At 60.9% G+C, this 23,388-nt stretch overlaps 7 protein-coding genes across 7 annotated transcripts; all 7 read left to right on the top strand.

The window, feature by feature from the left end:
* Positions 1 to 680: 680 nt before the first annotated feature.
* On the top strand, positions 681 to 1,964 carry LBRM_08_0320 (putative ribosomal protein L2; the record flags this gene model as incomplete). The annotated part of the gene is made up of 1 exon (XM_001562043.2): positions 681 to 1,964. One exon carries the CDS (start codon positions 681 to 683, stop codon positions 1,962 to 1,964), a length of 1,284 nt encoding a protein of 427 aa, XP_001562093.1.
* Positions 1,965 to 2,747: 783 nt separating this feature from the next.
* On the top strand, positions 2,748 to 3,440 carry FESODA (iron superoxide dismutase; the record flags this gene model as incomplete). Its single annotated transcript, XM_001562044.2, has 1 exon — positions 2,748 to 3,440. The coding sequence occupies one exon, from the start codon at positions 2,748 to 2,750 to the stop codon at positions 3,438 to 3,440; it is 693 nt and encodes a 230-aa protein (XP_001562094.1).
* A 1,889-nt stretch (positions 3,441 to 5,329) lies between these two features.
* Positions 5,330 to 6,088, top strand: LBRM_08_0340 (conserved hypothetical protein; the record flags this gene model as incomplete). The annotated part of the gene is made up of 1 exon (XM_001562045.1): positions 5,330 to 6,088. One exon carries the CDS (start codon positions 5,330 to 5,332, stop codon positions 6,086 to 6,088), a length of 759 nt encoding a protein of 252 aa, XP_001562095.1.
* A 1,182-nt stretch (positions 6,089 to 7,270) lies between these two features.
* Positions 7,271 to 8,167, top strand: LBRM_08_0350 (hypothetical protein, unknown function; the record flags this gene model as incomplete). The annotated part of the gene is made up of 1 exon (XM_001562046.1): positions 7,271 to 8,167. The coding sequence occupies one exon, from the start codon at positions 7,271 to 7,273 to the stop codon at positions 8,165 to 8,167; it is 897 nt and encodes a 298-aa protein (XP_001562096.1).
* Positions 8,168 to 9,334: 1,167 nt separating this feature from the next.
* LBRM_08_0360 (putative mitochondrial associated ribonuclease) lies at positions 9,335 to 10,000 on the top strand (the record flags this gene model as incomplete). The annotated part of the gene is made up of 1 exon (XM_001562047.1): positions 9,335 to 10,000. The coding sequence occupies one exon, from the start codon at positions 9,335 to 9,337 to the stop codon at positions 9,998 to 10,000; it is 666 nt and encodes a 221-aa protein (XP_001562097.1).
* Positions 10,001 to 10,783: 783 nt separating this feature from the next.
* LBRM_08_0370 (conserved hypothetical protein) lies at positions 10,784 to 11,260 on the top strand (the record flags this gene model as incomplete). Its single annotated transcript, XM_001562048.1, has 1 exon — positions 10,784 to 11,260. One exon carries the CDS (start codon positions 10,784 to 10,786, stop codon positions 11,258 to 11,260), a length of 477 nt encoding a protein of 158 aa, XP_001562098.1.
* A 942-nt stretch (positions 11,261 to 12,202) lies between these two features.
* Positions 12,203 to 23,388, top strand: LBRM_08_0380 (conserved hypothetical protein; the record flags this gene model as incomplete). The annotated part of the gene is made up of 1 exon (XM_001562049.2): positions 12,203 to 23,388. A coding segment is annotated over one exon (11,186 nt), but the record flags the coding sequence as incomplete, so codon positions are not given.

Raw genomic sequence — 23,388 nt, forward strand, 5'->3', positions numbered from 1 at the left:
CGGCTGCGATTGAAGGGACTTCCAAAGATTACTATGCCCCGCCAAAAATCAAGACCCTCTGCATCATTGGCCTTCGCCCCTTCCTTAAAAGAGGGCTGGTTGGAAAATGGGGGTCCCGGTTGGGGGGGGGGGGGTCGCTTCTGCTCTTGTGACACTCATCATCATACACACACACACCCACATCTTTCACACACACACACACACAGAGTCGCGCATGCCGTAGAGCTGCAGCGCACGTAGGCGTCGTTATTCCCTCACTGACATCGATATCGTATACTGCCAGTTTCCTCAATGACGTGTGCGTTGATGGATTCTTACGGATTGCTACGCCCTCCTGGCTGCCTTTTCCTCATCCACACTCCTCGCCTCACACAGCGTGGACGAGTATCGAAGAGCCCTGGAGTACTCGAGTGCGCACACGGTGTAGCTGCTCCCTGGCACCACCTCCCTCGTTCGTTCAGCAGTGTCGATGCGCACACACGCATGCCTTTTTCCCTTCCCGCCGCATTTCTCTCTCACCTTCCCACTCGTTTGCTTGCTGCCTCATCGCCTATGCCGCCCTCCACCCCTACCCCCCCCCAAAGTGGGCCCCTCCCCCAATCGCCTGCGGTGACTGCGCCGTACGGAACCCTTTTGGCGTAGCAGCGCGTGTGTGTGCTGTGCCGTGCCTGTGTCTCTCAATGCTCCGCCGGCAACTTCAGTTCTTCACCATCGGCGGCGTGTCGGCTGTGTCAGCGGCGGAGCTCACGGGCATGGGGCCGTCCTCTGTGGCGGCCGCCGCCACCGGCCCGTCGCTGTCTTCGCCAACTACTCTATCGATCGTAGCCGGTGCCAGTGCGCTCATCGTGCCCCGCCGTGGCGTGAAGCTCGTAAACCCCATCGGAAAGCAAGGCAGTCAGCACTACGGCCTTGAGCCGAAGCTGGAGGCGGGGAAAGACACGCAGCTGAAGCACACAGAAATGTACGACGGCTACACAGACGACTTTGGTGTCTTTAAGGAGGGTCCGCCGGTGACACTGCGGCTGGAGTACGTGCGCTCGCCTGATCACGGCTACTCACAGCACATCCTCCAGAAGGACATCTGGTCACCCTTCCAGGTTGGCGCGAACATGATGTCCTACACCCCACTCTACTACGACTGGAAGGGGTTCTCGAGTCGCGATTACTTTGGCCACCGCAGCGGCACCAACCCCGGCAGCAAGGTGCTCCTCGGCCACTATCGCCGTGACGAGGAGCGCTCGTGGGGCTACCGGATAATGGTGAACCACAAGCCGCAGAAACGAATCCCCAAGTGGCTTGCGTGCGTCGTTCACAACCGACGCAAGAAGACGTTTCTTGGCTTCTTCCTCTACGCCAACGGCGCGTACGTGGCGGAGCTGCTCACGTACAAGCAGCTGCCGCGCATTATCTATAACAAGGCGTTCCAGGGGTGCTTGCCGACCGTTGGGCAGACGGTGTCACTGACCGAGGTGACCTACGGAAAAGAGATGCACTCGGTGGAGATGTATCCGGGGCACGGCGGCGTCATCTGCCGGGCGAGCGGAACGGCGGCCGTGGTGCTGCGTGGGTCGGAGCCGAACCTTGTCCCGCTCCTGCTTCCCTCAAAGGAGGTGCGCCTCTTCGACAGTACGTGCCACGCCGTCTTTGGCCGTCGTGCCGGCGTCATGTACAACAAACAGCGCAACTTCAGCAAGCGCAGCATCGAGGAGAACATGCCGCACCGACCAAAGGTGCATTCCAAGACGAAGCGAGTGTCGAGTCACCCGGCCGGTGGTGGCAACGGCGGCTCGCCGAACCTGCTCACTCCGCTGGACTGGCGCATTCACCCGCGCAACTGCGTGAAGACGAAGTATTGGCTCTCCGGGTACATCCTGCGTGGTCGGCAGTACAACCGCAACCAGACGGTAGCAGATCTTAAATCAAAGACGTACAGCTGGGCAAATCGCGACCCGGTGTACCGGTAGTGGGGGAGGCAGGGAGGAGGAGACAGGCCTCTGTAGTGGTTTGCTGTCCTGTGGTGGTGTTGTTTGCTGGCCCGCAGCGGGAACGTACGACTTGCGTGAAGCGAAGGCGAGCGTCGTGTCTTCATTCGCTGTTCCCCTTCCCTGTGCTCATGCGTATGCGCGCTGGTGGTTCGCTCATGTGGGTGTTGTTGTAGCAGTCGGTTGCGTGCGTGCGCGAGTCTGTGCGCGCAGGATCGAGGTGGGGATGTGTAACGTGGGTGTGTTGGTTTGTTGTCTTGTTGGCTGCTGAGTGGCACCAGGCACAGGCATGCCAAGCAAAGAAGAAAGGCACCGCGCCCGTTTCGAAATTGACCGAGAACCGGCGCCCTTTGCCCTCTCTTCTCCCCGCTGAGGAAGTTCGCGGGCGTGGGGTAAGCGGGTGTATACACGCCGGTTTTTCTCCCTCCTCGATCTCCTCGGCAGAGCTGAGTGCGAGTTCTACTGCTGCTCGTGGGGCCCCCCGCGGGTCATTGTGCGTGCGTGCGTGTGTGTGTGTGTGTGTATTTGAACGTTGCATGAGTAAACTGACCAGCGCACACTCTCGCTGACAACACAACTTCATCTGTTCCTCCCTCCTCTTTCGCTTCCATCCTACTCGCCAACGGCCACTCGTCCATCATCCCTCCCCCGACAGCTCAGTGCAAGCTCTTTCGTTTTCCTACCCACAGGACGCATCTCACGCCTCCGCTGCTTCCCTCCCCCCCCACCCCCACTCTATTTTCTCCGAGATTCTTCGTCTCTACGATGCTCCGCCGTGTCTCCATAAAGACGGTGATGGCCACCGCCGCCGTCCACGCTTCCTTTCTGAGCTACCACAGCCTGCCGGAGCTTCAGTACCCGGCCGAACTGCCGAAGCTCGAGTACAGCTATGCGGACGGCATCAAGCCCGTCTTCAGCGCCAGGCAAGTGGAGCTGCACTACACGAAACACCACAAGGCGTACGTGGATAAGCTAAACACGCTTGGCACAGGCTACGAGGGGAAGCCGATTGAGGAGATCATTAAGACTACCAACGGAATCGCCGCGAACACCGTCCTCTTCAACCAGGCCTCTCAGCACTTCAACCACACTTTCTTCTGGAAATGCCTAGCGCCGGGTGGCAAGGCCATGCCGAAGCCGCTCGAGGCCGCCATCGCGAAGCAGTTTGGAAGCGTTGACGACTTCAAGTCATCTTTTCAGCAGGCAGGCATGAACAACTTTGGCTCTGGCTGGACGTGGCTCTGCGTCAACCCCAAGACGAGAGAACTTTTGATCGATAACACGAGCAACGCGGGCTGCCCAGTGACTGCTGGCATGCGCCCGATCTTCACAGCCGACGTGTGGGAGCACGCCTATTACAAAGACTTCGAGAACCGGCGCGCAGACTATCTGAAGGAGATATGGCAGGTTGTCAACTGGGAGTACGTCGCCCAGATGTACAGTAGGGCTATCAAGTAAAGAGGTGCAGGCACACGTAGAGAAAATGGAGGGCGCGGCGAGCGAGACAGGCGCACCCGCGTCTGGCAGTAGCGCAGGCGAGGATGTGAGAGGCGTGATGAATGAAAATCGTCATCGCAGCAGACACACGCGCGCACGCCGTGAGAGGAACTTTGAACGCGCTGGTCGTCGTGACAGCGGCGTTCATGCAACGAGGGCTCGTCTAATGGTCTCCGCAGCCACCGCTCCTCTCACAACCTATGGGTGAAGGTCAGTTGAAGTCAGCGCGGCCCGCCCCTTACGCTCCCGCTCTCCCCCATTCCTTCCTCTTGCACCTTCCACCAACGCACGAGCATCTATATCCATTCCCCGTCCGCCCTCTGTCGCCTTCACCAAGGATACCGGCACTAGCTTCTCCATGTTCTTGTTCCCCCCCCCCCACCCCTGTCCCCTGGTCCAGCCAACGATGAGAGTACACGAAGCACATGGGGTCTCAATTTCGCGGCCTTGTCACCGCCTCTTTTGGGTGAGCGTAGGGGAAGAGGAGTCCCTCTTTTCCGCATTGTTGCGCTATTCTGTGCGGGTCCACAGACACAGACACGCAGTCATGCGCGCAGCTGCTGGCTTATACGGGTCCTACCGCTGTTCACCACCCAGACAAGCAGCACCTCTCTCTCTCTCTCTCCTTTACTGATGATATCGCCCTATACACCCTCTACCTCGTATTGCTGCCACTTCCACGGGTTCTTGTCCCTTGTACGCGTACGGTGATATGCAATGTTGGACATGTTGTCAATAGCCTCACCACGGCACCCTGTGAAGCATCTTTGTGCGCTCACCGCCTCTCTTTCCTTCGGTTCATCCCTTTTCTCCTACCCCGCCCCCCGCTCCCCGTGCCTGCTACAGCCCAAACCGCCTCTGGTGGTGACAAGGCCAGGCGCCGACGACGTAGTGACGCCAGGGCGATGTAGCGCTACTGATGTCGGCTGTCGGGTCGTGGAGGGCGTTGCGCTGGTGCAGCCATCGGCAGCGCGGACGTTTGGGCCACCCGTATGATGGGCAGCATGTCAGCGTGGCTCGAACGCATCTCACCCGACCCTCACTGCCGACTGGTGTGGGGGGGCGTGCATCACCCCGAGGGAGGCACCAGGTGGCACCCAGCATAGTGGGAGCGGGTGGTGTTTGCGGCGCGGGCCGTGCTCCGATGACGGAGTCTGCGCATTGCTGGAGCGCATGTGTCTACGGTTGCGTGGCACCAGTCGGTGGGCCTGGTGGCAGGCCGGAAGGATGCGGCCGAGTTGGGGAGTCGGGGCTCGTGTGTTGTCTGCGAGGGAATAGGCGCGCTGAAGAAAATCAGGAATCCTCTGAGCCCCCCTCCCCTCATCCCTCTGTCCCTACACGTCTTGTGAAGGATTTCGTGTGCGTGCCGTGTGCGGTGTAGGCACGTGCAATGTAGCTTCATCTGTGAGAGGGATTAGCATAAGAAACCGAATTCTCAGGAAAACAAAGTGGTCAAACTCCCCCATCCCCTCCCTCCCTAGTGGGGGGGGGGGGGGGAGTGGGCGGGGCTGTTCTCAATCTCGCAACTGCTGGGAGCGGAAGTGAACTCTTGCCTCCCCCTCTTTCCCCGCTTTATGCCTCCCCTGCGCTTCTCGCTCCCTCAGCGTTTTTTTTTTTCCCGCACCCACTGCAACTGCTACCTCTCTTTTGCTCTCCCCTTGTTGTCCAGTTCGACCTTCAGCGACGGGGTGTCATTCTCCTCCTCCAACAACGAAACAAAGCGGCAAAACTCACGTGAATACGCGAGCAGTCCTTCGAGCAGAACGACCTCATCTTCGGCTACAGCGGAAAGGGACTGAGCGCAGCGATAACTTAGGAACACCTTACCTCCTCAGCACCGTTTCACCTCGATGGATGAGGCAGAAGACGCCAGCTCATTGTGTACGAGTTTGCCGCCGGCGATCGTGAGACCCAACACTGATGTCACGGTGCCGCAGCGGGGAGTGCACTCGGCGCAGCTCCTGCGCAAATTCACGGAGTGCCGCACCCTTTTCCTGTGTTGCGACATGCAGGAGAAACTGGCCGACAAAATTCCCGGCTTCCACGACACCATCCGCGTCTCGAACAACATCGCGCTCTTCTGTGAGATGCTGGGCCCGACCTACTGCAACGTGATCGCCACTGTGCAGTACCCGCAAGGCGTGGGACCCCTCTACCACGAGATCCAGCTGCCGCCCAACACTCCCGTTTTCCCTAAGATGAAGCCGTCGATGCTAGTGCCCGAAGCCCTGCCGTACCTATACGGTGACGCAGAGCGTGGCATCTTGCCGGTGCAGCAGGCGGTGCTGTGGGGGCACGAGACGCATGTCTGCATCATGCAGACCGCTGACGAGCTGTTGCGACGCGGCTTTCGTGTAGCGATTACGACGGACGGTTGCGCGGCACAGCGGCGTATCGATCACGAGGTCGCCCTTATGGAGATGTCCAAGTGGAGTGGGCTTTTGCTGACGAGCTCCATCGGCATGTACGCCATGATCGTGCGAGCGGACGAAATCTTCCGGAAGCCGGTAATGAAGCTCTCACTAGATGGCGGGCACGTGTTCAAGCGGCCATACAGGCGCTCTGAGGACCCGACGCGGCTGCCGCACGAGCGCGAGCGCGAACTGTGACATTGCGGTGGCTGAGACAAGGCAGAGTGTAGAGCTTGCTGGCTCCAGGTGGAGAAGGACGAACACCTATCGGTGCAGTGCCGTCGCGTCACAGAGAGGGCGACGGCACTGCACCGAACGGGCTCCTGCACGTACGCGCTGGCAGCTTGCCCCTGTTTCACTCACGCACTGTCTCTGCCGCATATGCAGCCTGCGCTGCTACTGCTTGTCTTGGATGTTCTGCTGAGCGTACACCTGTTTTCCTCTTACTGCCCTTCTCCTCCCCCCATCGCGCTACGGCGCGTGGCGGCGCATGAGAAACTGTCAGGGGCAGGGAGGAGGGGAGAGGAGAAGCGGGTCTTTTGCGTTTTCTTCACCTGCTTGTCTGTCTGGGCGTAACGAGAGAGTTGAGTAGGATCGTTTCTCTTGCCACCACCCATCGGCTCTTCTTCCCCCTCCCCTCCCCCCCTTGCTTCATCCTCGACCCCCGCGCAACCCCCCCCCCTACCGACTCTCGCTCCGCCCGATGTCCTTCTTTATCGTAGCGCCACTTCTGAGTTAGCGTCGTTGAGTTTGCGTAGTGCCCCTTCGCTGCCTCCACGAAGGGGCTGGAAGAAGGTGCACCGCGCCTGTGTGTATGTGCGTGTTTATGCTCGATGGTACGTGCGCGCATGCCGAGGGTGAATCGAAAAGAGGTGCAGGGAGACTCACCACGTCTCGGTGCGTCAATGGATGCGATGATGCGCAACAGGCAACCATCTGACCATCAATTTCTGTGGCCCACGTGCTCGCACATCCCGAGGACGTGGGGCAGCCGGTCGGCATCGATATCTCCGTGTGGGAGCGGCTGCCCGCTTGTTTCAAAGAGTGGTGGGGGGTGAACTGCTGACAACTCGCTCTCATGCTACGCGCGATGCCCACCAGTGCGGCTGGTGTAAGCAGCGGTGCTATTTGTTCGGTGCATGAAGGGCGTACGTGCTGCCGGCACCCAAAAGGCGAACTCGAAGGCGCTGTCGTCTTCACTGTGCGTTTGCCTCTTCTGTTTGAGGAAGCTCACCGCCCGCCCGCCCGCTGCTTTCAGAAGGACGTCGTCCACGCGCCAACCCTTCATGGACAGCCCCCACCCTCTTCCCCGTTTTTTTTTTTTTTGCTTCTCTCGTGCCGCCGGCGCACGGACCTCTGCTTGGAGCCGCCTGCTCTTCTATGCGAGACACACACACGCACACGCACTTCTGTGGCAACGCAGAGTCACAGACCTCCCTCCCTCCCTCCCTCCCTCCCTCCCTCCCTCCCTCCTCCTCTTCTCTCTTCCGCATGTCCGAGCTCGCTGAGTACTCGCGGTTGATCCAGAAGTTCGACACCTGCCGAACGGCCTTCATGATGTGTCGTGGGCAGGAAGACGTGGAGCCACACACCCGAGACTTCCACAACGCCTTTCAAGTGGCAAAGGCGATGGCCGCCGTACATCAACTTTTAGGCCCGGAGTGGTCGGTGTTTGTCGCCACGGGGCCGTACTCCTCACAAGACACCCGCCACGCCGACCACGACGTCCAGCTGCCAGAAGACGCTATCATTGCTGAGAACGTGCAGACCTCTATGCTGGTGCCAGAGGTGCAGCTGTACATCCTCGGTGACGCCGAGCGTGGCATTTCACCTGTGCAGCAGGTTATTATCTGGGGCTGTGAGACGTACGGCTGCGTGTTGCAGACCTCGGATGAGCTTCTCGCGCACGGCATCCGCGTCGCCGTCCTCGTTGATGGCTGCACCTCACGTATTGCGGAGATGCACGATACGGCTATTTTGCAGATGTCTCACTGGGACGGCTTGATGGTCACGACCGCGCCATCTGCGATAATGCAGCTGACGCGATCCGATGCGCGCTTTGTCAAGCCAATCATTCAAATCCTAAAGACGTTTGCCGCAGACTGGAGCACCACACAGCCACTTCCGGAGTTGAGCAGCCAGAGAGTGGGAGGAGGTGATGGCGATCCGGCCACCGCTGTCAGCGATGCGACAGCTGCCTCGCCTGTGTCTGCCGTCACCACGGCAGGAGATGCTGCAACGAAGAGAAATTCTGCTTACTCCGGAAAGGGTTACTGAATGCAACAGCTGCTGTGATGGGCTACTCGTGGTGGTGGAGGGGGGGCGGGTAGGTGGGTGATGAGAAAGGCCTGGCTGAATCGTACAGGGTCATGGCCGTTTCACTTGCTGCAGGTAGTGTGGGCACCACATCTGCCGGTACGTGCCTCTCCTGCGATTGTTTTGTCTGATAATTTCTAGCCGCTTGCTCTGCTCACAGGGTACGGCACATCAGTTCGATTTTGCAGTCACACCCCGGCGGACTCTCTTTCCCATACGCGAGGCGCAGGGCCCCATCCCTCTCCTCTCCACCCTTCAGTCTCTCAGCGCATTCACTCCCGTGGGTGTGGCTATGTGTCTTGCGGTTCTGCAGTAGACTATCGTCGTACTCCTACTGCTGCTGGTTTTCCTTAGAATTTGCGTCTCAGCTGCTTGTTTTCGCGACTCTCCCCATTCTCTCTTCACGCACAGATCACACGCCGTCCCTCTCCCCCTCCTTCCATCCCCTAATTCCCCCCTCCTCTCCTTCTTGCGCCTTATCTCGTCCTCGTCAACTCTCAAAATGCGTTCGCTCGTGAGATCTGCGGCCATCGCCCCCGCCCCCTCCCCCTCTTCTCCCCTTCTCCCTCGCTCTCTTCTGCTCTGAACAGCGCGGCAGTTGGTGGGCAGTTGAACAAGCGACACAAAGAGAAATGCCGAGAAAGTGCATCGATGCTGTGTTGCCCCCGCTCCCCTCACCTCACCTCCCCCCTCTGCCTCCCGCGTTCCCCCTCCCCCCATCAGCTTTTTAGCGGCTCCCTCCCTCTCCCTCTCTCTCACACACACAGTGTATGCTTACATACCTACACACTGTGCAGCATCACTGCCATCCGTGCCACCGTCTGCTGCAGGTTCGTGCACTCACACACGTCACCTGTGCTCACAACGCTCTCCCCACCTCCTTATTCTCCGTACATCACACACTCACATCGGGTGCAAAAAAACGTCTGCAACGTCACTCACGCACACGCACGCGTGCGTACATCTCTGCTCGCCAACAGAGTCTCTGGCGCGCACCGCTCTCTCTCTCTATCTTTCCACCCCATTCTCCATATCTGCTCGGCCTCGTACACACTCCCCCTTCGCCTGGGAGCCACAAGCAAAGCGTTTACCTATCAAGTAACCCAAAGTGACCATAGGAGGACCACCATGTCGCCGACCGCCCTCATCGCCTCGCGGTCCCGACTGCTTCACAAGTTTGACAGCTGCCGCACCATCTTTATGTGCTGCGACATCCAGGAGAAGCTACGCGGCCGCATCCCCAACTTCCAGGCGGCCATTGACGTATCGAACTCGATGGCCGCCATCCACAACGCCCTGACGCCCCGGCACACGTCCTTTGTAGCGACGGAGCAGTACCCGCAAGGCGTGGGTCGTCTCGCGAGGGACATCCAGTTGCCGGAAGGGACGCCGGTGATCGAGAAGGTGCAGCCGTCGATGTTAGTGCCCGAAATGATGCCGTACATTATCGGCGACCCGGCGCGTGGCATCTTGCCGGTGCAGCAGGCGGTGCTGTGGGGGCACGAGACGCATGTGTGCATCATGCAGACCGCTGACGAGCTGCTGCAACACGGCATTCGTGTGGGGGTGCTTGTAGATGGCTGCGCCGCTCAGCGGCAGCTCGACCACGATGTGGCGATTCAGGAGATGTCGACGTGGGACAACCTCACACTCACTACCACCATCTCCGTCCTTCTACAGCTGGTGCGTGGCGATGACTCTCTGAAGGGGCCGCTCATGAAACTCGTGGTGAAGCCGGACGACCCCTCCCGCTTCCCTAGTCGCACCGAGGACGGCGATAAGCAGAAGGAATGAGCGAGTAGAAGTGATGGAGGCCAGAGGAGGGTATTTGAAAAGGGGAAGCGCGGTGAGGGGCCAGGAGGGGGGGGGGCGCATGTGCATGATGTGTGCGGGTGCGGGTACGTGCGGTACAGGGGCGCCGCACTGTGTGTTCTCGGGTGTTGTTGTTGGTTCTTCGCACTGCCATTACCCCACCCCCTTCCCGCCAACGCCTCGGACCTCTCTCTCGCTCCTTCCCGGCGTCTTACTGCCACACCGCCACCCCTTCCTACCGGAAAGGGGTTTCTCTATTGTGTGTTTCTACTTTGCTCTCTACGTCTCACATGAGCGGGCTCGCACGGGTCTGAGCCTCTCCCTGTCGCTTTCACGTTCTCTGCGCCACCCCACAGCCCCGATTTGACGGACTTCGCACACTCAGCCCCCACCCCCTCTTGTGCATGTGCGTGCGGGTGTCGCGCCTTTTTCACGTGAGCACTTCCTCCCCTCGTTTATTTTTGTGTGCCGGCGTATGGGCGCCGGAGGGGGGGGGGGGGGCTGGGCGGGTGTTGGTGGTGGTCATTACCTGGCGTTTTTCATGCCCATCGATCGATCGAGAGAGCATCGTCAGCTCGAGCTGACCATCCTTCGAGGAATAAGCACCTGGCAAAACTCCCCCCTCCCTCTTCGTTCTATAACCGCCCATCATCTGCTCGCCGCTGCAGCGGCTTACCTGCCTGCATTCCAATGCAGCCTTCTGTCAATCTGACCTCTCTCCTCACCCCACACCCCTTCTCGTCTCCCGGTCTTCTAAAAACTTGTATGCCTGCGAGGAGAGTCTGCCACTCACAGGTGCAACGCAGGCAGGTGACGGTGCTTCAGCTCCCTCTTGCTTTCCCCATTGTACCCCACCAGCACGGCGGTACTCTGCAGAGCTACTGCCTTGGCTTGCTTTCCTTTTCGTCTCTTCTTCATTCTTCTGAACGCTCCATCGATTTCCTGTCGCCCATAATGCAGGCTCAGATGATGCTCGGGCAGGCACTCGAGCACTACACAATGATGGACTTTGCCAACCTCGTTCTCGAGCAATGCTGGGACATTTGCTACGACAGCCAGCTCACTCGCCGCGAACTCGCCGGCAGCGAGCTGCCTGATGTCAAGGTGCAGAAGATGGATGCCTGCGCGCGCAAGTGCGTCGCACGGCACTTTGAAGTCCTGTCGCTGCTGTCGGCGACGCGCGAGCTGCGGGAAAGAGAGCGGATGCAGGGGCTTCCACCTGGTACGCTGACGAACATGTAGAAGGATCCGCTTATAGGTGATGCGTGTTTGGTTGTGTAGCGCTGGCACAGTGTTGTCGTCTTAAGAGCACATCTTTTCCGTATGGTCGTCTGTGCCTCCCCCCGCTATCTGGGGTATTACGCATGCCAACAGTGGCCGCTCAGGTGGTGCTCCGTGCTTCTGAAGGAGCTGCTGCATCGACCTCTGGAGAGACCAGTCTGCGAGGAGGAGGAGGAGGAGGCGCTAAATTGCTGTTGTGCCACGCCTGCTACTTCACGTTGCGCTGTTGTGAACGCTCTCCTTTGGACCCACCCCGCCTGCCCCCCTCTTCTTCTCTGTTTGCGCTCCTGCTTGCCTGTCTGCCCGTAGATCATCAGCAGCGGGACCTGCAGCACCGCGGACCCTTTCACTGCTCTCTCCTCCCCTCGCTTCGCCTCTCCTCATCGCCGTGGTTTCACGGATGCGCATGCGCGTGGCTGTACACGAGTGCCCACGACCCCTCTTTGTTGTCTCTGCTCGGCTGCCACCGTCTTCGCCTGTTCTGGATACCAACACATACACACGCGCACAACGTCTTCGACGGAGTGCAGTGCATTACCGCAGTTGCTTCCCTTGCACGTGTGACTGTGTATCCCTCCCCCGGAGTAACTCTAACGACGCCGACATCTCGCCGCTCCTTTTGCTTTCCCATAATCTTGGTTTTCCTTGTGCCCAGCACGGTGAATGGCAAGACACCTCATCGATCAACTCACGCGACTTGCTCAAAGTGGAGAGTGGAGTCTCTGTCTCGACCTCCTCCGGCGTGCCGTGAGCGGCAATCACAACGCGTTATGGTCCACCGCTGCAACGCGCCTCGTACTGAGCGAGCCGCCGCTGCTCTTGAAATGGGCTTCGCAGCCATGCGCTGATCAAACAAGGCAAGCGACGGCGGTGGTGCTGCTGTACAATGGAGCGCAGCACGCCATGTCCATCGCCGCAACTAAGCCGTCGCAGTTTCCTCAGACCTCTGCCGGGGCAGGAAACCACCCACCCTCACCAGTCGACGCTTCTGCCCTCAAACCTTCTGCGCGCGAGTGGAAGTCTCTAGTGACGCATCGGCTAAAGAAATGCTCCCCCAGCAACAGCAGAGGCAGAGGCCATGCGCCACAAGCGCCGCCTCCCCTTTCGTCCTCAACGGTTCAGCCCGGAGTGCACCGAACCGATGCACAATCAAGTGACTCAGTTGCAACTGCCATCACGGATCTGTGCGCGTGTGCTCATTGGTGCGGCATTGCCGTTGACGAGTCGCTTGTCGAGAGGGCTTGTGGACAAGCAGCGGCGAGAAAGCGGCATTGGGGAGAGGGCGTGCGCCGGATCGATGCCCGCACCCGTGGCGCATCGGTGGGGCACGCGCTGCGCCTTCTTCGGAGTGGTTTGCACACCCTTGCACTACCGCAGAGCGCCACCCGTGTGACTGGGGGGAACAGCACTCGCGCAGCCGCATCGAAGTCCTTCTCTTCTGTGGTGTATGAGGATGAGCGGCGAGCATCGCGAGATTACACGCCGTCGTCCTCTGCGGTCCCTTCGTCATCGCCAAGAAAACCTCGCGTAACGCGTCGACTCGCTGCTGCGTGGCAGCGTGCGTGCAGTGAAGCGTGTCTGCCAGCGCACATGGAGCCCCTTACCAGCCGTGCTCGTGGAAGCTCGAGATGGACGCGGAGCTTCACAGCTGAAGAAGAGCTGCGTGCACACTTTCAGCGAGCCCTGTGCTGGCGATCGGGTACCTCTGCGCAGGCGATGGTGGACGGAAAGCTGGTGACGGAGGTAGAGCTGCGGTTGATGTCAGCGTTCGTTGTGGAGTCGTACGTGTCTCTGCGTGGAAAGCTGGAAAGCCATTGTCGCCAAGGTGCCCCCATCGTGCGAACGAGGCGCAATCTGTCGATTGCATCGGAGCTTCAGTGGCAGCTGCTTGTGCTTCTGGTGCTCGCCGATGAGGTCTGTGCCACACTCGGCGGCAGTAATAGCGACTCTCTGGACACATCACGAAAGGTGGGAGGCGCTACCGAATCCATTGCAGCCCGCGAGTGTATCGTTGCCGTGGCGGCCGTCCAGCTGTGCGCGCTGAACCACATGCGTTCGCAGAGGCGTGTGACTGTGGTCGCTCGCACCGACACAGAGCATAGCGAGATGAACGCGAGGGAAACGACGGCGGTCGCGCCATACAGTGTCCATACCGTGCGCGCAGCTCGTCGCCTCGTGGAAAGTCTGCTGGCCTTGAACCCGAAGGTGGACGAAGGCGCCGTTTTGTCGCCAACGAGCGCCGATGCCAGCAGCGCGTGGTCGCCTGATAATTGGCTGGGGGAGCATCTCTGCTATCTCGCTGAGGCCGGCTGTCTATCGTCCTCGGCAAGGCGGCACAAGGATCAAGGCGGAGCCACCTCGGCGCCTCTCCTTCTGCTTCTTCGCCTGCTCGTGCAGAGCACCTCATGGCATCGCTACTGTGCAGGTGCTGCTGTGAAAGGGGCACAACACCTACGCCATGTGTGTGCTGCCGTGCTGTTGATTGAAAGTGTCTTGCAGCGCGCCTCTGAGGATGAACGACCGCGTCGCCTAGGCGAACTCCGCGGCGCTCTACAGTTGTCACAGCCATTCGTTCGCGAGGGCAAACAAGTGAAGGAAGCGGTGCGGAAACCCTCGCAGGTGCCACGACAGGGCGCCCGGCACCACTCTCGTTCCTCTCACGAAGGCGATTGCGCTGACAGTGGCACCATAGCATTATCGGCCGCCACCAGTTGCTTCGTGTGCCAGGTGCTTGATGGCTGCCCACCGTGGATTTCCCGCCGGCTGCTGTTATCAGGGTCCCCACCCCAACTACTCCGCTCAAGGCTCGGCAACCCCGAGAAGCTGCTGGATCAGGAGCTGCTGCTTGCCGAGGTGATGATACGGCTTAGCCCGGGGATGGTGCTCAACGCCGCCTGGCGGCAGCGTCGCGCTCGCGATGTGGAGGCTGTGCTTTGCACGTCACCCGTGGGGAGTGCAACGGAACTCGAGTACGCAGACGCTTCGGACGTTAGAGCCGGTGGCGGCGCCAACTCAACCGCGCTGAAGACAGGTGATTCCGATGCCCGGGTACCCCGCTTACTCCTCCAACAACACAACGAGCTGGTGCAGGTGTGCAGCCGACTGTACGCCTCGACAGGGTCGTGCCCGTACTCCGTCTTCACAACAATTACCTCACTGCCCCCATCGTGGCACACCCTGTCAAGCCCCTTCTTGTCCTCCATTCTTTCCCAACTGGACCCACCAGCGATCTTCAGGATAGCAGAGGTGCTGCTTGAAGCGCTCATGCTACGACCGTCGTTGTCATCGGCAGCCCGTCACGAGGGGTACTCGAGAGCGCACCGAAATGCCCATGCGGCGCGGCTCAGGGCAGAAGTTAAGGAGGGTGGTCTAGCGCGAGCGGACGCTGGGGTGACGCAGGCTCAAGCAGCCGTGCTGGCGCTTCAGTGCCTTCTCATGTCGGTGCCAACAGACGATGCCCGCGCAGAGGTGTCGCAACGAGTGCTAACTCGCTTCTGCGCAGCTCTGACGGAGAGTGCACGAGCGGGGGAAGGAGGCAACGCCGACCTCACGAGAGAGATGGTGCATGGTGCTGGCGTGTGTCTTGTTGCCTTGCTGGTATGCGCCTCGCCTTCGCGCTGCAACCTGACAGCAGCCACACAGGATCTCCTGGCTGCGGTCAAATCCCTGGTCGATAGCCGTAGAAATCTTCTACACGGTAAGCGAGAAGGCGACGAAGTTTATGGTGCACTGCACAGCTGGTGGTTGGAGGGGATGGGCAGCATCGTGCTTGCGCTACACGCGCAGTTCGCTCGGGGAGCATCGCAGTGCGCGAGGTCCGCGTCGACAGAGCACAGTACCGGGGGGGCACCACATCGCTCCCCGCTTGTGTCTCTGTCGCCAGCGGCTCAACTCGCAGCGTGGTGGGAGAGCCAGTCAAGCCTGCAGACCGCCTCCGATGCTCTGCAGCCGCGCCTTCGCGAGGTCTGCTACTGGACAGGTACGCGGATCATGCGGCTGTGCAACACCGCTGCCTACGTCGCCACCATGTCGACACCGACCCCCAACGCGGCTTCTTCGCCGCCGTCGCTGCCGACACTGTCCACGACGGACGCGGAGGCGGTGAGACTGGCTTGCACGGCAGCCTATGAAATGTTGAGCCTGGAGCAGTTGTGTCACCTCGCTCTTGCCTCGGGCACCTTTCCGGTTCCCGAGGAGGTGCAGGAAGCCTCGAATGCAGCGGCGCGGCCCTCTTCCAGTACTGCGTCGTCGTTGCCGTCGTCAACTCCCGCGGTGTATAATTCGTGTGTTCGCTTACTGGCTACTGCCGAGGCGGGTGGTGTGTTAGAGGGTGACTTCGGTTCTGACGACGGCGTCACGAGCATCTTTACACACCCACTGACTGCTGCGCGGGAACCTGGGGATGGCGCGCTTAACGTCCTGCAGCACCGCCAGGGACACCTCCTCACGGATCGGCAGCATGAGCGCCTCGTGGAGGCGCTGCGCGACTGTTCGAGGCGACGCTGCGTAAAAGAGGCGGTTGCGTTGTTCTACGCCCACGAGCGCCAGCACCGACGCCTTCAGCTGGCAGAGGTAGAGTTATTTGCGGAGACGGCGAAACGGGCGCCGCTGTCGTTCCTCGTACGCCTGTTGCTCTACCTACCACCACCGTGTGAGAGCGCGGTGCTAGCAAGCGCCATCATCACCGGCGCGTGGAAGGCGTACCAGCGCGCGTTGCACCAACACAGTAATCGGGTGACGGCAGCCGCACCAGGGGTGAAGCGGGGTGGCAACCAACACGAAGAGTCGTCTCTCGCGTCACGTATTCGCTGCCGTTTGCGTCGACGCGTGGAGCAGGCGTGGTACGAGAGCCTGGCGGTGGCACGCCGCGCGTTGGCGCTTCTCCCCAGCGCCGGTACTGCGGATGACATTGACGAGGCGGAGCAACTCAGGCTCCACTTCATTCTCCAGCGCCTTGTATGCGCGCGTCCGCGCTCGATGCAGCCCTCTGCGTCGCCGAGACCTGCGCACCCGTCTTCCTCAGGTGTCACTGTGTCTCTCGAGGAGTGGGACAGCTGCACAGTGCAGAGCGCTCAGCTGCTAGCTGCGCTACTGAGGTCGTCGTCGTCATTGGAGAAGTCACGGCAGAGGCATCACGTGCTCCAAGGTGCGTCGGTGCGCCACTCGGTGGGGGAACTTTGCCAAATCATCCAGTTCTGCGACGCCAATGGGGACTCGACCACCGCCGTACAGGAGTACCTGCGGTTGGCGAACTCGCCTGCGTCTCACCCAGCACGCTCGCATCCTTCATCGGCCTCGGCGCGGAAGACACCGAAGTTGCGTAATTCGCCGGCCGGTGCGAACTACGCTCGCGCAGTGCCGCTGTTGCCAGTGGACGTCTACGTTTCGCTTTTGAGTTTAGCACGCATGCACGTGGTGGCCGCGTGCGAGGACGACGCCGCAACCTACGCCGTTCCAGTGGCGGCGGCGGCGTCCTCGAAGTCGGTGCCGCCAGCCACTCGCGTAGCGTATGTGGCGGCTCATCGGGAGACGTCCGAGGAAGTGGCAACAGAAGCCCCAGTGGTCTCCGGAGAAGCGCCACACAGCGGTGCTGCACTGATGCGGGATCTTGGGGAAGGTGAGGTTGGAGGTGCGGATGCGGAGATGACACTGTTGCTGCATCTACCCGCTTCCTTGGCGGAGAGTGCCGCCCCACTCTCAGACGCAGTTGCGGGGGCCGCTACCGAGAGCGCTGGTTTGTTGAGGGGCAAGTCTGTTCAAGGTGCAGTCCCGGGCGACAGCAGATACCACGCCAATGGAGAGGACACGCCTGCTTCGGCTGCCACTGCAGCTGCCACTCGTCGCACGATTACATACGCGGTGAACTGCACAGCAGCCGTTCAGAGACTCTCACTGACGCTGCCACGCCCACTCCTACGCATCCTGCGCGCCGACAGCGCTCTCACTCCCTTGACGGCCATACTACATGACGCACTGCGGTGGTGCCGGCTGCGACCGCGATCGAGGCCCGCTCGCGACAGTGCCGCCGCCGCCGCTGCGGACGGACTCAATGCTGCGGCGCTCAACTCGGCCGCTGACTTTGCGGACAGCGACGGCCCCGCCACGGTCGACGTCGTGGCGCGGCTGATCGCTGCGATGTTTCAGCTGGACGGCGCAGAGGTTGACGAGATGGTCGATGTGGCGCATCTTCACCCGTCGACTGCAACAGCGCCCGTGGCGGTGACTCGTCGTACCTTCGCGTGCCGTGTCTCACCTGTGAACCTGGAGTTTTGGCGCCTCGTGCGGCACAGCGACGCCTTGCTGAGCTACATCTGGGACTACGTGTGGGAGCTGTACCAACTGGAGGTGACAGTGCTGTGGGTGTCGCCGGCGCAGCAGCAGCGTGCATACCTGGCCGTTGCCGAGTGCGCCCAAGTGATTGTGGCTGCCTTGCAAGCACTAGACGTGTGGGCGTTGAAGATGCACACTCACGAGGTACGTGAGCGCGGCAGCAGATGGGGCAGCGGTGGCGATGGTGACTACCAGGTCAACATGCAGCCCTCTCTCACGACCGCCCGAAGCGATGTACCTGCGGCAACCTCGAGCGAGCGGAGGTTGTGCGGCTCTGTGGACGAGTGGCGGGCTCGGTTGAGAAGTGGGGCACTTCATCGACTGCATGCGCGCCTGTTCGACGAAGGCAACCCCCTCGCTGTCCCGCGTAGCTTTTATGGCGAAGCAGCACCGGCATTGATCCCCGATTCTCTCGCGTCCTCTGGTATGGTGAATACCACCTCCGCTGCGATCGAGTACGTGACGGCGGTGATTCAGCACAGCAGCAGAGCTTTCAAGAGCTGTGCCCCTGCGGACCCCCTGATGCAGCTGGCAGCCAACCCAATCGCAGCGGCATTATCAGCTCCGCTCGACAAATCACGCAACAGGAGCGTGATCTCGCCGGGAGGGGTGCCGGAGTTGTTGTCGGTGACCACGCAACAGTATTACGGCGCCCTCAGCCGACTCGTAAGTACCTCGCTGCCAGCCATTGATAGCGGAGGGCCTCTGCTGCCCGTACACCTCAGCTCTCTTGCGACGGATACTCTCTCCTACATCCTCCGATGTGTGACCGACACCGCTACAGCTGTGACGCCGCGTCACCCAAATACCATCGGCATCACCGCGGAGTCTGAAACTGGCAGCACCACGGCCCTGCTCGTACGGGTGGCGGCAGCTGAAGGTATGCTGCGGCACATAGCATCGCTCGTGCAGCACGCGCTGGTGCTCGTCGAGGAGGCTGACGCCGCACCACACACCGCCAATGCTGATCTCCTGCGCACTCTTTGGTGTCTGTCCGGCGAATTTGAGTATTGTGCAGGGCTGCTGGATGAGTGCATGTCATGGTGGACACTTCTTGACCTCGAGGACGCTGTCGCCGCATCGCCCTCCAGCGAGCTACTGGAAGCCAATGACACATCTGGCGGCGATTTTGGCGGTGTCATCAGTTCTGTAAGCAAATCGCTGATGACCAGGAGTGCACTGACTCATATCCGCGTGCAGCTCAAACAGCTCACAGCATCGTTTGTGGATCTCTACGCCTCTGGTTGGTGCGGCGGCCTCCATGCGCGGCTGCCAGAAGTCACCCGTGCGCGGATGTGGAGTCGTGACAAGTCGCGCACGCAGCACCTCTACGTATGCGCAGTTTTGCATCACTTCGGCGGCGCCTCCGGGGATGCCGCGATATCCGCGCGGCTGGCGGGAGCAGCGGAAGTCCTGCGGGAGGCTCTCACCCGCCACTCCTCCTCCTCCTACTCGGCGACCTCAAGAGCGGCAATGAACGCTCAGGGACAGCAACAGTCGGGTTACATCGACCTGGACGCACTCGTGAACAACAAGGGCGAAGACACCACTGAAGCAGCACACTGCACAGCGGCCGCCGGAGGAATGCAAGCACTGGAACGTACGCTGCTTGCGTACCTCACACTGAAGAAGCAGGCCGACGGTGTGGTGGCGTGCACACCCGACCAAGTGGCACTGGTGTCGATAGCCGCCTTGGTGGGTTGTTTTCAGCGGGCTGTGGCAGCATGCCCTTCGCTGTCGCAAGCGGCGCTTCTCTGGCGCTTGTTTCCCGCTCTCCTCGATAATGTGTATGACACTACGGGCACCCCCGAGGAGACACCACGCGGAGACTGCCATGCTGTGCCTCGACCGATGTGGTGCGAAAGTGACGCTCCCGCAGGGAGGTCGCTGAGGGGGGTGACGTGTTCCGTGCCAACAGCACTCTGGCGGCAGCTCCTGCGCATGTGCGAGGAAAGTGACTCTGAAGCGACTAGTGACACAGTTCGCGCCAGTGGGGTGCGTGCTGAGGCGCTTGTGATGCACAGCGAGCGCCTTGCCGTGTACGCGGCCCTCCTCTCACGAAATCCGCTGGTGATTATGGACGTGGTAATGCATCCTCTCCTGCGACATCATCAGCTGGCAGAGACACACCAAGAGCAGTGGCAGCAGGTGCAGGTGGGCGCCGGTGGCACTAGCGCTTCCTGCGCTTCGCAAGGACCGTCGTGCGAGTGGCTAAAGAAGATGCTACTGTACAGTGCAGTGAATAACACGGTTGCAGAAGCGAGGCCAGTGGCGAGCAGCGAGGCAGGCGAGTTCACCTTGCCCGCTGCATGGACGGCAGCAGGCAACACCCTCGGTCGTGATGACAGTGGTAGGGTGCTGCGCACCTCTTCACCAGGCTCCCTCGCGTTGTTGTCTTCACAGCCACTGCTAGAGCAGTTCGTGTCAACACTCATTCTCGCCGTACTGCGCGATGCATCACTCATATGTGAAGGTCAGACTTGCGCGCTCATCACTTCCGGCTCCAAACAAGATGATGAAGGAATAACGCACACACTATCACCGTTACAGTGCTCGTCCTTCGTGTCTTCTTCAGCCGTAGCAATAGAGGTGGCCGAGAGGCGAGAGTCCATGCTGGTGGAGCTAGTGCAGCATCTCGCCTACATCACTCCGCACGCGTTGCACACGGTGTTTCGTTGGATTACCGGAACACCATACCCTCCCGCAGCACCCGCCCAGAGGTCCGCCGCCTTTCCCGAAGAAGCCACACCACAGGCCAAACTGAAATGCAAAGCACTAAGCTGCGTGGAGGCCACGACGCTGCGCCGGCTGCGGGTTGCAATGCTCTCATGCGGTCCATGGCCTGCTAGTGTGGCTCGAAAACTTCTCCAGTACGCCATGCGTGCTCAGGGAGTAGCCGCAGATGGGTCCGCGGCACAGGCACATCGTGGCGACTTTCAGACTGCAGCGATCCTGTTTCCTGAGGCACTCGAGCTCTATCAAGGTCTGCAGCAGCAGCGAGAGAGCGAGCGAAATCATGCTGCTGCGGTATCACGCGCGCTGACGGTCACCGCGCAATGCCCAGTCGACACTGCCGAAGGTGTACGAAGGCCTCTCCTGCTCCGTGTTCTTCAGCATTACGGCGATCAGGTAGAAGGCAGCTCGCAACACGAGCAAAAAGACGGCAGCGGCGCCGCTGACTCGCGCTGTCAAGGCGCTCTTTATCCTTCGCCTATGTCGAGCTCACCAGCCGACGCGCTGTCAGTGCTGTGCTCTCGAGAATACCGCTTCGTTGTTGGGTCGTCGTCGTTGCTGCTTCCCGCCCCCGCGGCGCCGAGCTTCTCAGTCGTCAGCACCAGCTATGCGGATTGCATCACTGCCGACGTGCCGCTCTCTGCGATCCAACTCGCCTGCGAAGAAGGTGCGCGCCTGGTGAAGGCTTCCTGCCCATCAACTGCACGGGCTGCTGAGGCAGCAGCGGCGGCTCGCATCGCGCAGTGTATGCGCGACCTCGCCACTGCGCCGTCTCACGCCGCGTGCGTTCGCCTTCTCAGTGATGGGGCTCTTGCGACGGACGTGATAGCGATGCCCAGCGAGAGCGTGGTGGATGCGGTGATGTTTGCCTGGCGAACGTTGCTCTTGAGAAGTGCCGAGTTGGACTGCTGTGGGCCGGATCGGTGCGGTGCTGGCAGCGGCGCCGGAGTGATTACCGCTGAAGTGCACCGCCCGACACGAAACCTGCAACCACCACGCAGTTGCTCCAGAGACCGTCACCGCAGGACGGTGCTGGACGTGTACGCGATGTTCTTCCTCCTCGCATCTCGCGTGTGTGATCGACTTGCCACGACTACGCCACTGGCCGCACGACCGAAAGAGGGACGGCGGGTCTTGAGTGGGCAGCGCCGGTTGAACGCTTTGAAGCAAGAAGTGACGGCTTACTGGGCTGCAGCGTGGGCAGACGAGGTGATGACTTTGGAATCTATGGTCAACTGCAGTACCGCGCGCGAGGCAGAGGCGATTAGCGCCCGTATCGAGGAGTACTGCCACAGCGGCGCGGACGGAGTCGCCATGTACTCCCCCACGTTGGGCCATGTGACCCTGAAAGAGCACCTGTGCCGCGCTCAGACACGTTTGCAGAGAGCGTCGCAGGAGAGCCCCGCGTCTTGCTCGTCTCTACGGGCCACGCATCCGCCAGAAGCGGCTGACGGCAAGGCTGCAGCGGAGCTCTTACATCTTCTCAAGGAGGTGAGCGCACACCTCCGCGATGCAGGCGCACGACTGACCTCGCTTCCCCGCAGGATCCCTGCAGAGGCTAACCTGCGCGCGGCACAGGAGCGAACTTGGTCGTTGTGGCCACCTGCCGCCTCGGATACGCACCGGCTACGGGCGGCCATGCGCGAGAGTTCCCGTAAAAGCGCCTGTGTCACCGTCACGGTCCGCAACCCGGTCTCGGTGGTCGCGTACCTGCGTGCCTGGCAGCGAGAGCACAGCTCGCCCCCACGGTCAGGGCGGCCAGACACACGCGCAGAACGTCGTCCGGAAAGCGTGAGGGCAACCGCCCTCAGCGAGTACGATGTAAGTGGCGCGGCGTGCATCTTACTGCCAGCGATATGCCTGCAGTCCTCTTCTCCTGCGGCGCAAGGCGGCAAGCAGCCTGCGACCCCTAAGAGAGGTGCGCGGTGGTACCCACTGCGCACCTCCGCCTCATTGATGGACGTCTGGCGTGTCGCAGATGTGTTTGTGCGGTGTGGACGCCTTGTCCTCACGTGTATGCCGCGTGACGGCAGCCGCGAGGCATCAGACTGCGACCCAGCACGCGGCAGTAGTGAGGACTCTGACGAAACAGACCCTTTCCAGGGTGAAGTAGAGAGCACAGCCCCCGAGGCCAGCACCGCCGGTGCAGGAGTGGTGATGCAGGCGCTCTTGGACCTGGTGTCGCTCGAGGATGCACGCTTGCAGAAGGAGCAGCAGCAGGGATGGAGGCGGCAACGTGCAGGACCCCCCTCCTACAGCACCCCCAGTGATGACATGCTCCAGCTGCTTGCTGTTCTGCGTCAACTGCGCCAGCGACTGCTCCCTCCTGCGGCTGCTGCCACGGTGTCCGGAGCACATGGCACCGGGGTGCCCTTCACAACTGGGTCAGCACCATGGGCCTCCTTCATACCTCTTTCTTACTCATACGTGCTGAGCACGTCGCCCGCTAGCCGTAGTGGTGATTTAGGCGCGACGGACATGGACCCGTCGTCTCTGGAGCTCTCCCGTGATGCCATCGCCTGGCACTCGTACCTCCACGTGCTTCACCTGTGCGGCAGTGGCCTACTGGACCGTGTCGTGCAAGGTCGCGGGCGTCGTGCTTCGCCGTCTGCTGCTACGCTGACGCACGTCGCTCACCAGTTGCAACGACTGGTGTCACTGTCCGGGCTTGAAGAGCAGGCAGCTCAGCCTACGGTGTCGTCTGCGTTGCGAGCCGGCCTGTTGAATACTCGGGAGGCACAGCGCATCATCTGCTTCCAGTTGCGCGGTCTACAGCATGTTCGAAGCCACGTAAACACGTTAGGATGGACAGTAGCCCAGCAGATAACGATGCAGCAAGCTCAGCAAAGCACCATGGCAGCAGTGAAGGCGGTATGTGCGCTGCAGCGCCCCGCTCACCACGGCCAAGGGCGTCTCCAAGAAGCGGGTGCGTGCAGCGGGACTGCTGCTGGACCTTGCAGGCGCTCTGCAGGGGTGCAAGGCCGAGTAACTGCAGAGGTGAATAGGCCGCACATCAATCACGTGAA

The sequence above is a fragment of the Leishmania braziliensis genome, chromosome 8 (genome assembly GCF_000002845.2).
Source record: "Leishmania braziliensis MHOM/BR/75/M2904 complete genome, chromosome 8".
Taxonomy (NCBI): domain Eukaryota; phylum Euglenozoa; class Kinetoplastea; order Trypanosomatida; family Trypanosomatidae; genus Leishmania; species Leishmania braziliensis.